This window comes from Rhinolophus hipposideros (genome assembly GCF_964194185.1).
Source record: "Rhinolophus hipposideros genome assembly, chromosome: 21".
In the NCBI taxonomy this organism is placed as follows: Eukaryota; Metazoa; Chordata; class Mammalia; order Chiroptera; family Rhinolophidae; genus Rhinolophus; species Rhinolophus hipposideros.
Genome location: NC_138067.1, coordinates 36215405 through 36227330, shown reverse-complemented (window position 1 = coordinate 36227330; position 11926 = coordinate 36215405). Strand labels below are relative to the sequence as shown.

Genomic DNA, 11926 nt, shown 5'->3' with positions numbered 1-11926 from the left:
CGTGGTAGCCAAATCCCTTCACCCAATTCCCCGCGCGTCAGGGAGGGAGGCAAGACCTCCACTTCCAGACTTGAGCCATGTGAGGCTGAGAGTGTCGCTAGGTTTTCTGGAAAATTCAGCTCGTGTGCCAAGCTGGAGCTGCGACCCAACGGAACAAAGCGCCGCGCGCGGTACGCTGCTGCCCCCACGTGGCAGCTGAGCAGTAATTGCCGGTGTCTGGAACAGTGCCGCAGCTGGGGACGCTGAGGTTGCAGGGTTAGGCTTGGGAGGCCTGTGTCCTCCAGGGAAACTATATTACCTTCAAACTTGGGCCAGGAAAGGTGGGATGGGAGGGGAAACGGTGAAGAAATTGGGGACAGGGCCCACAGTGAGGATTAAATGAAAGCCAGCATAGTAACTGTTGACTCTAATATTGTATAGTCACTTTTATACCTACAGCTGATACTTACTGAGTAAGCATTTACCTATGTGCCTGGCTCTGAATTTAAGCGCTTTACATTTAGGAGCTCATTTAATGCTCACAACCATCATTTGGGGTAGATACTATTATCAGCCCCACTTTATAGGAATGAAGCTGAAATCCAAAGAGAAGGAATACTTGTTCAGTCTCGCAGCTGTGACAGACCTGGCTATCCAATTTCAGAGTGTGCTTCTTCACTGAAGTTACACCACCTCTTAACCTACTGACTGAATTATCCCTAGTTTGTAATTGGTACATGAATCAATTCAAGTGGGCCTTTGGGACGTTTGAGTTAGTGATTTAGCCCAGCTCCAGCACAAAGGTTGCATTCAGCCTAAGTTTGTATTTAGCACAGGGATCAAGTTTCTGATCAGCATGAATCACGGAAGGGATTCAGACCTACAAAGCCCTGTGCCCTTTTGTTCATGTGACTTTGATTCAAATGTTTCCCATACCCATCCCTTCTTTTGTACCAGCACCACCCAGCAGATTTAGCAGTTTTGTTCTCCCTCCGCCACTGCCAGCAACCTCATTCATAATGAAATATCACAGCCAAAAAAAGAAACAAGAGGCAATGTTTGGTAATTATGTTTTTGTCTTCAACTCCCAAGCAAGGACTGCGTCTGATTCATGAGTGTTCTCAGCATCTGGCATGACATACAACAGGGGCTCAAAAAATGCACAGGGTTGGACATTCACTGTCTTCCATCAGCACTGACCTGAGGATTAACGGGAGGGAGGTGGATGGTGCAAAAGGCAAGGGTAGTTGTTGGGGGGCAGGAGGACTTAATGGGTCTGGTGGAAGGAAATCCCACAGCCTCTTCCTACCGCTTCCCCTGAGGTTATGGATCTAGTCACAGGTAGAGGGTGGTCAATGCTGGGGCTGCCAAAACCCGTGGTCCTGTTTTCATAGTAGTGGTTGGGAAGAAGCTAATCAGCACAGGAGTATGTTCCAAAGCCCACTTTGCATCTAGGGTGGCTGCACGGCGGACAAGTTCTCACCAATACAGTATGAGCAGAAGTGAAATGTGCAGAACAGGTTATTAAAGTATATGGTGAACCTTCCCCACACTGTCTCCTATTTGCCAGCTGGAAGCAGATAATTTTGAGCACATGGAAATGATGGAGCCACAAGATGGAGTCTGGGTGTGTGAATCAACACATGGAGCTTGCTGCCAATCAACCAGAATCCCTGCATCGGACTGTGGGGAAGGGGGTATTTGTTATAGCAGCTAGTATTACCGTAACACACTGACCACTATCTCCTTCCTTTCTGGGCCCCCTGATACCATTAAAGCTAAAGCACCAGGCCATTCTATAAGTGACTCTCTAATCCCTGTAATCAACTTTTACAAAGCACATGTAGGTTTCCTATTTATAGAAATTACCAGCATGATCCCTTCTATTGTCATCAACAATTTAAACGTTACCCCATGTTCTTATCTGGGGCCAGCTTCTTTCATGTTGACAGCTGGAAGGCATGAAAGCACACCCTGGAAGTTTGTGTGTAGATCTTCCACTGCAGCTTGGCAGATCCTCATGCACAGTGACTCTGCGACCTCAAAGCTATAACTTTGGGCGATATCTTCCTGGCCTCTACCCTTTGGCTTCAATGGAGGTGGACTCTGAGGCCAAATCTTAAAGTGAGTCTCAGGTCCTCAGTGCTGATCCATTAGCTGGGCTAATTCTGTCGGACCCTGGCTGAACTCTGGTTGGCAGGTGCTGGCTGGGAAGCTGGGGATGCCCCTCTGATGCTCCTCACTCTGACAACTCCCTGACTTGGAAGAGACCTAAGCCTCAGAGTCCTTTTCCAAAGTTTTATTTGTTCTTTTGTATATTGACAACACTGATTTGTGTGTGTGTAGGTTTATATCTATTCCTACTGGGTGTTTGATATGAATCTGTGTATGTGTGGCTCCCCCATGAGAGAGACTTTGTGCACTGTGTTTCTGCATGTGACCTCCCGTGTCTGTGTTTTGAGTGGTGTTGGGAGTGCGAAGCTAGGTGTGTGTTCTGTGTATGTGAGTGTGTGTATATCACGGTGGGCATCAGAGTGCATCTACCTGAGGCTCTATGTGGATGTGAGCAACTTCCCCCAAAGAGCCCTTCAGCCCTCAGACAATACAACCTCATTCTGCTTACTGTGGTTGCTCCTGCCACTGCCAACTTCTCCAGCAGTTACAATTAACTGCAACAATTAAGTAGAATCCCTTAAATAGCCATTCCATCAAGAATCCCTTCAAGGAGCCAACAAGGGGTTACTATACATGCAGACACACGCATGGTGTGATTCGGGCTGTATGCGTACATGTCACATACCTGAGGGTACAGTGTTCTTTGCCCAGTTCTACAATGGTATAAAAGGCTTCATGCTACTTCTAAAGACTTTAGATTTCTTTCTTTTTTCAAATAAAGTTGACCCTTGAATAACACGGGGGTTAGGGGTGCCAACCACCCACACAACCGAATATCCACATATAACATTTGACTCCCCAGAAACTCTAATAGCCTACTGTTGACTGGAAGCCTTATTGATAATATAGTCAATTAACACATATTTTTTATGTTATATGTATTATATACTATTCTTACAGCAAAGTAGGCTAAAGAAAATGTTTTTAAAAATAAGGAAAATACATTTACATTATTTGTTGAAAAAACTCCATGTATAAGTGGACCCTTACAGGTCAAACTCATGTTGTTCAAGGGTCAACTGTATTAAATGAATAGATAAGGTTCCCCCACCCACAGGGACTGTGGTAGAACTACTTGTTAACCCCCAATATCCCTTCTCCCCAGCTTCTGTAGTACAGGAACATCTGATATTTGGCTTGGAACATGTCTTCCCAGAATAAAAACTGTTATTTCCCAGCCTCCTTTGCAATTAATAAGTGGCCATGAGACAAAATTCTGGCTAATGAAATAGGAACAAGTTTTGAGTTGTACGTATACATTCCTTAAAGATGAGGGGAATTCCCTCCTCTGGGGTCTGGAGCACATGAGGTGGGAATCAGGAGGAGATGGGAGAGCAACAAGATATATGGAGACTGAGACTGGCCTTTGACATGGAGAGGTCACCGTATTACCGGCAGCTCTTGCTGATTACATGAGACTTGACATGAGAAGAAATAAATTTCCATCTTGTGAAAGCCACTATTATTTTGGGCCTATTTGTCATAGCAGCAGAATATTATAGTAACTAATAAAGGACAAAGAAGAGTCTCATGGGCCTCGAGCTACGAGCTAAGGGATAAAGCCTCATCCTGCCCAACATCTACTTTGCCCAACCCCCTATTTCAGCCTCACCTACCCAGCTGCCCCCAGCCCCTCCTGTAATCATCAAGTCCTCCTAACGCTTTCTAGTTGGGGCAAATTTAATACACAAGTCTCAAAAGACAATGGCAAGGACAAAGTAATTAAAACAAAAAAAGGGGTCAGGGGAAGAAGGCCATGGGCACACACAGGGAGGAGCAATAAGTGGGTAAGTTAGTTGGGGCAGGATGTCCTTCCTTGGGCATCACATTGGGCGTCACATCTCATCCAACCCGTAGTCCTCCTCCGGGAAGTCCCCCACTGTCACAAGTGATGGCTTGACAAAGGCACCGTACTTGGCCTGGCATTCAAAGTAGCGTTTTCCATTCACACTGCAGGGTATGATGGAGAAGGCAGTGGTCAGAGGGTCCAGAGGGTCCCCAACATGGCTCCCTCCCCAGATGCTAGGATAGAAAGGCTCACCCAGTAGTACGTGCATGCACTTACACATATATGCACACATATGAAAGCAGACACAGGTACAGACACACACACATTTGCTGAGTGGAAATACTTATTACCTGCCATCGTGTTTCCCTAGTGGCTCATCATAGCGGATGCCAATCCAGTAGCCAGGCTTGAAATCTGTGAGTCCTGCCCAAGAGAGAATCCCAAATAAACCTCCAGACGTAGCTCACCCCATTTTTGTGCCTGCCCAATGACGATAAAGCCCATCCTGGAGAAAAACCACTCCTTAATACCAACCCAGAACCACTGCAATCTCCTGCCCAGACTAATATGGTAGCCCCCTATACTTGTATCCCCGCTCCTACCCCTGACTCCCTGTTTACTCAGCCCCAGCCAAAGGGGTCTTTGTAAAAATAGAAAGGAAATAACACCACTGCCTTGACCCAAATTCCTCAAAGTCTGCCCATCTCACTCAGCATAAAATCCACACTGCTTACAGTCAAATGATTTCTGACAAGGGTGACAAGACAATTCAGTGAGAAAAGAATAGTCTTTTTAACAAATCATGCTGGGACAACTGCAAGAAAATGAAGTATATACCTCACACTATACACGAAAATTAACAAAACAAACAAAAAAACAACGGGTCATCAAAGACCTAAATGTATAAGATGTAACTCTATAAACCTCTTAGAAGGTACAAATGTAAATCTTTGTGACTTTGTATTAGGCCTTGATTTCTTAGCTATAATACCAAAAGCACAACAAAAGAAAAAATAAATTGAACTTCATAAAAATTAAACGCTTTAGTGTTTCAAAGGACACTATCAAGAAAGTAAAAGGACAACCAACCCACAGAATGAAAGAAAACATTTGCAAATCATATATTTAATAAAGGAACTGTATAATATCTAGAATATAAAAGAATTCTTGCAACTTGTTATGGGCTGAATTGTGTACCCCACAATTCACATGTTGAAGCCCTAACCTCCAAGTACCTCAGAATGTAACTATATTTGGAGGTTGGGCCTTTAAAGAGGTGATTAAGTTAAAATGTGGCCATTAGGATGGGATCTAATCAATCTGACTGGTGTCCTTGTAAAGAAGTAATTTGGACAAAGAGACAAGAGGGATGGTCTCACACACGGAGGAGAAACCATGTGAGAACAAAGCCAGGAGGCCTTCTAGAAGCCAAGGAGAGAGGCCTCAGAAGAAATCACACCTGCCAAGGCCTTCATCTTGGACTTCTAGCTTCCATTAACTGTGAAAAATAAGTTTCTGTTGTTTAAGCCACCCAGTAATACTTTGTTATGGCACACCTGGCAAACTAATACACAACTCAACAACAAAAGGACAAAAAAACCCAATTTAAAAATGGGGAAAGGATCTGACTAGACATTTCTCCAAAGAAGATATACAAATGGCCAATAAGTACATGAAACGATGTTCAATATCATTAGCCATCAAAGAAATGCAAATCAAAACCATAATGCCACACCACTTCACATCCATTAGAATAACTATCATCAAAAAGATAAGTAACAGTAAGTGTTAGAGAGGATGTGGAGAAATTGGAACCCTCATACATTCTGGTGGGAATGTAAAATGGTGCAGCCACTATGGAAAACCATAGGGCAGTTCCTCAAAAGGTTAAACACAGAGTTAGCATGTGACCCAACAATTCTACTCCTAGTTATAGAGAAAGGAAAATACACATCCACACAAAAACTTATACAAGAATGTTCACAGGAACATTATTCGTAATAGACCAAAAGTGGAAAAGACCTGAATGTCCATCAACTGATGAATGAAAAAATAAAATATGGTCTATCCATGCAATGTGATATTATTTGGCAACAAAAAGAAATGAAGTACTGGCACACGATACAACATGGATGAACCTTGAAAACATTATGCTGAGTGAAAGAAGCCAGTCACAAAAGACCACATATTGTCTGATCTCATTTATATGAAACATCCAGAACAGGCAATTCTATAGAGATAGAACACAGATTAGTGGCTGCCTAGGACTGGGGGAGTTGGGGTTTCAGAAATGAGGCATGGCTGTTAATGATTATGGGGTTTCTTTTTGGGGTGATGCAAATCTTCTAAAATTGATTGTGGTATTGGTTGCATAATTCTGTGAACATACTAAAAACCAATGAATGAATAATGTACACTTTAAATGACTGAGTTTTATGATACATGAATTATATCTCAATAAAGCTGTTGCAAAAAAAAACCCAAAAACAAAAAATTACACTCCTCTCTACTGTCTCCAAGGCCATGCACGGACCAGCCCTGCCCATACCCGACTTCACTTCTTACCTTTCCTCTCACTCACTCCCCACTAAACACGCTGACTTCCTTTCTCTGCCTCAGACAGGACAAGCTTGTTCCTGCTTAGAGCCTTTGCACTTACTCCTCCCTTTGTCTGGAACTCTCATCTCCACTATTTAATTGGCTCACTTCTTCCTTTCCTTCAGGTAGCCCCTGACCCCCACCCACGCCAGAAGCCCTCCTGGATTACTCTCAAGGACAGGTTTCGTACTTCCTCTCAGCTCACAGAACTTCCTAAGCTTCCCTCATCCCTCCCTGATCACTTGAGCCTGTGTTTTCCCCATCACGGCCTTAATAATTCTGCCACGTTTCCCCCATCTTAGCTCTGACCACTGTGTCCAGTGCTTTCGCCTCAGAACTGATCACTTTGGCCTCCACATCCTCTGTCACAACCCAGATCGTTCTGTCTCTGCTTCCCACTTCTCTGCCATGAACACTCGGGGCTGTCACCATCGGCTGCTGTGTTTGTCTCTCCTACGAAATTGGGATCTCCTTGACAGCTGCGTCCCCAGCATTGCCCACCTCAGGTCAGGGCATAAGGCCTCAGTGGGCCACGTACCTACATACATGACGGTGCCCCGGCGAGGAAGCTGCCCAGGTGCCCGCACCTCACAGCGGCTGCCCATGGGGATGGCACTGGCCTGAGCCTTCTCTTCTGTCAGACGCTGGGTGGTCTCGGCCTCTTGCTGTGCCCGCTCCTCTTCATTGTATCGGCCTAGCTTGCTGCGCTTCAGGAAGGAGCGGACTGAGTCTGTGGGTGGGATGGGGCATGGGGGTCAGCCTTGGTTTCCTGGGCAGGGCCTCTGGCCTCATGAGATAAACTTCCACCCACATAGGGCCAACATTCATAGAGAAACTCTTCTGTTTTAGGTGTCAAAGTGCTGTCACCCAAACCCTCCCACCACAGCCCTGGCCTCTCCCCAGGATTCCTGCAGCCTCCCCACAACCCAGAAACTAAAGAGAAGATGCACGCCCCTAGTCTTTCACATCACCCCATCGCCCCTCATCCCTCAGTATCACATTCGTCTCCATCCGGCCTCTGAATCCCTCACCTTACCCACATGCCTGTACTGATCACCACACTGCCCTGTCCACTCCTCATATCCTACCATGCTCTGCCCCCACCCTGTCTGCCCCATCATGTGACCCTGACAATTCCTCCCACACCTGAACCCTCACAACCCAGCCCTCCCTCTCATGCCCCCTTCGCTTTCCCAAGCACCCATCTGCCTGCCCACATCCTCTCACACCTCCCAGCCCCTATCTGTCCCCACACCAACCTCACGCCACCCCCTCCACTCTCCCCTGCATATCTGCCCCTACTGCCCACACTACCAATTTCCCCTACATCCCTGTCTATTCTGTCGGCCCCTGGACACCTCCGCCCACCTGCACACACTTCCTCTGGCCCCCACACACCCCCATTCACCCGTGTGCTCCATACCTTGCCTCTGGTCATAGGCTTCTTGTGAGATCTTGTATTTCTCAACCTGGGACACATCCTCATACTCCCCCAGGCGGGCACCACTGTGGTCAATGACCTGTAGTGAGGGAAGGAGGTCAGTGGAGACCAGGGTCTGGCCAGGGAGGCCTGGGATGCTGGGGCAGGTGGTTCAGTTGCACACTGGAGCATTCCATAGACTTAAGGCTCTATCGTCTAGGGTAAGCTACATTCTACCCTCACCTTTACCCCAGCCCTCCCTCATCTTCTGAGCCCAGCAGAAGGGACGAGAGCAGGTATCTACACTTGCATCTTGCCATCGCCCTTTTCTCAGTGGAGGCTGAATCTGCCCCAGAAGATGGCCCAGTCACTGGAATCAAAAGGGCAGAGCTCAGATCTTGCTCACAAGCCCTCTGAGCAGAACATCTGTCCTCTCTGGGCCTCTGGGATCATCCTAGGCTGGCCCCAACCTCCAGACCCTGGAGCATCTCTTCGTACCACCCTCAATATTCATTCACGCATCACTTGCTGAGCTCTTCCAAGGTTCCCAATTGGGCCCTGCGCTGGGTGCTAGGGACGTGGTGCAAAAATACATAAGGCATGCTCATTCTGCTGGGAGACCAATCATAAACAAACGCACAGGTACATGTATTACACACCAGAAGATAACAAGGTTCAATGTAGAAAAATACCATAAAGAGACTTAAGGAGCCTGGGAAGGGTAGTCAGGGAAGCCTGCCAAAAGGAGGGTATGTCTTAGCCTGAGGGATGAGAAGAACAGCAAAGTCCCAGATGTAGAACTGTCCTTAGCCCCTGTTGAGGAACTGCGGGGAGGCCCCTGTGGCTCGAGTGGAGTGAGCCGGGGGAGAGGGCGGGACGAAACAGATCACTGCAGACTTTGCTTTGACCAGGAATGAGGTGCAGCTCGGGAGGCTCTGAGCCAGGAGGCCCTGACCTGACTCAGGGGTTCACAGGCTCCCTCAGCCTGTGTGTGGGGAGCAGACTGTGCGGTGTGGATGGGAGCAGCAGACCAGGGAGGAGGCAGCTACGAGGTCCAGGAAGGAGAAGATGGAAGCTGGGTCAGAACGGGGCAGTGGAGGGAGAAAAGAGTTTAGATTCCAGATAGATTTTGTAGGTAGAGCCCAGATAGACTGGATGTGGGTGTGAGGAAGAGAGGGGTCAGGAAACATTCCGAGGTATTTGGCCTGAACGACTGGACTAACACAGCAAAAGAGAAATGGCTTTTATCTATGGTCAAGGATCACTAAGAATTTCTACTCTCTGTACTAGGGATTTTTGTAAGTTTGAGGTTGTTATTTTAAGCAACGAATATAGGTAATATTTATAAAGAGAAAAGTTTTAGAAAAAATAAAAGTTCCCCAGAGACCACCTCTGGGAAACCTTCCTTGAATGGCTCAGAAGTCAGAGGTCTGTCTATACCTGAATCCACATGTGAAAACCTCCTGTTTGAGGAGGCCACGGCCCACGCCGGGCCCACCAATATCCCTCGGTTGAGACTGCCCAGGTCAGCCAGTCTCAATACTGTGGGCCCAACACAGTCCTGACCCACTCCCACCCCACCACGTCATCTGAACTATGGAAACAGCTTCCTCCCTGGTCTCCCCACTCCTTCTGTTCTCTGCAGTCTGCTCCCCACACAGAGAGGAAGCCTGTGAACAATTGAGTCAGACCAGGGCTCTCCTGACTCAAGAGTCTTTCCTTGGCTCCCACTTCCTTCTGCCACAGGAGTGGCCACTCTTCAGTCCCCTGTACCCACCATGCTCCGTCCCATCTCAGGGAGTTTGCACATGCTGTACCCTCCTCCTGGAGCACTCTTTTCCTTCTTTAGTTAACTCTTCCTATTCCTCGGGTGTGTTGCACATCCTCCAGGAGGTCCTCCGAGACCCCACTGATGAGTCTTGTCTCTCCGTGTAGGATCTCTCAGCTCCTGATGGCCTCCTGCATGGCCTTCACCTCACTGGCCCTTCACATTTGTTCTTGTGACTATTTAGCTAACATCTATCCCACACACTGGACAGAGCTACACAGAGACCTTCTCAGACTTGGCTCACAGCTATACCCTGGGGGTAACAAAGATGCTCCACAAACAGTTACTAAATAAATGCAAGATAAAAAAAAGAACCAATTCTCTGGGCACATCGACTCCTGGAGTCATGCAGACTAAGGTAAAAATTCTAGATATAGTTCATCCTCAGGAAAGTATATTCCATCCTGAAGCTAAGGTTTCTCTTCTGCAAAATAGGGTTAATTATACCATCGTCCAAGTCTTATTTTATGGATTCAACTTATCATCTAACAATGATTCACTGAGCATCCTTTTTGTGCCAGGCACTGTTCCAGGTGCTGGGGGAAAGTGCACAGTATGTCACACGATGATAAGAGCTAAGGACAAAAATCAAATAAAGCAGGAAAAGGAGAAGGTTTAAATTTTACATTGACGTTAATGAAGGCCTCACCCTTGGAAGCTGACATTTGAGTAAAGATTGGAAGGAGTGAACTATGTGGGCATAGGGGAATAAAAAAACACATTCAGGCACAGGGTATAGTACATGCAAAGGATGAAAGGCCCTGACACGAAGCTCACCTAGAATACTGAGATGTCTGAGGAGTATGGTGGGGGGTTGGGTGGGGGAGACGAGGATCGAGAAGATGTGAGCTGATGCATGCAGAGGTCCTCTGTGTTCTGGCTTCTCCCAACACATCTCATCCCTCCCCCTGACCCACCTCACACGAGGCTTCTGTCCACTCTGCTTCCTCCAGCTGACATACCTCTCCCACCTTTTCTCCTAAGTTGCCCTTTCCTCATCCTTCAGGTCTCAGCTCAGGCATCCATCCCTTCCTTCAGAAAGCCCCCTCTGATACTCCCGGATGGAGTGAGGCAGCTCTTCTGGGTACCCCCAGTCCCCTGGGCTTTCATCAACCCAGACCACTCTTGTTGTCACTGTGTGGTGATGGGTCTGTCTCTCTCCATGCTGGACTTGGGGTTCCATGGGTGTCTATCTTGATTATCACATAGGGCAAAGTATGGCAAGCTTTTATTAAATAAATAAATGAATGGAAGGGAGGGGTCTCAGGTAGGGAGGCCTCACGTGAATGCGGCAGCCATCATCTACCGGGTACGAGCCCAGCAGTGCATCTTCTTGATCCAGCTTGCTGTAGAACTTGTCGTCAGCTCCATACAGCTCCAGTTCCATGCAAGAGGCAGGGCTGCCCACCACCAGCTCCAGTTTACACTGCGAAGAGTAGGGCATGGGGAAAGGTTGGAAAGCTAGAAGGCTGTCAGTGGCCCCGCCCTCTGACCTGAGGCTCCGCCCCTTGCATCAATAACCAGCACCTCATCATCGCTCTTCCAAGAGACCCACCGTTTAGGACCCACCTGGTTATCCCAGACCCAGCTCCTTCTGCTCTTGCCCCCGCCCTCTGCAACCTCTGATTTTCCGGGATCTGCCCCCATTCTCTTAAACTTCATGTTCCCTCTGGCCCTGCCACGCTGAGGCCCCGTCCACAATCAATCTCAGCAACGTAGGTTTATCTCTGGACCCTCCCTGCGCTCGGGAAGCCCCTGCATTTCTCCTTTGCCCCGCCCCTCAAGCCTCACGCCCAGCCCCTCCGGACCCCGCCTCCACGGCCACACCTTGAACTCAGCTATCGTGAGGCTGCGACTGTATCGCTTCTCGGAGCGAAAGCTGTTGAGAGAGCTGCTGATGAAAACGGTCACTGTGGGCGCCGATAAGCCCGTCACCTCCATGTCGCCGCGCCCTGTCGGGGTGCGCAGCGCGGTCTGCCTCCTCACACCGGCTCCGCAGCCGCCGCCGCCGCTTCTGGGATATCAGTCCCACCCCCTGCTCTCGACCTGGCCAATCCACGCTCTCCCGCAAGGATGATTCTCCAATCGCCGCCGTCTCCTTACTGCCAGATGCTCTCCCTATTCTTAAGTTAGGTCC

General features: G+C 48.0%; 1 protein-coding gene across 1 annotated transcript; it reads right to left on the bottom strand.

Annotated features, from left to right (window-relative positions):
* Nucleotides 1–1037: 1037 nt before the first annotated feature.
* TBCB (tubulin folding cofactor B) lies at nucleotides 1038–11866 on the bottom strand. The gene is made up of 6 exons (XM_081033169.1): nucleotides 11617–11866; nucleotides 11072–11215; nucleotides 7965–8061; nucleotides 7080–7271; nucleotides 4294–4366; nucleotides 1038–4104 (listed from the first exon to the last, which is right to left on the bottom strand). The coding sequence occupies exons 1-6, from the start codon at nucleotides 11728–11730 to the stop codon at nucleotides 3990–3992; spliced, it is 735 nt and encodes a 244-aa protein (XP_080889295.1). The 5' UTR covers nucleotides 11731–11866; the 3' UTR covers nucleotides 1038–3989.
* Nucleotides 11867–11926: the final 60 nt, after the last annotated feature.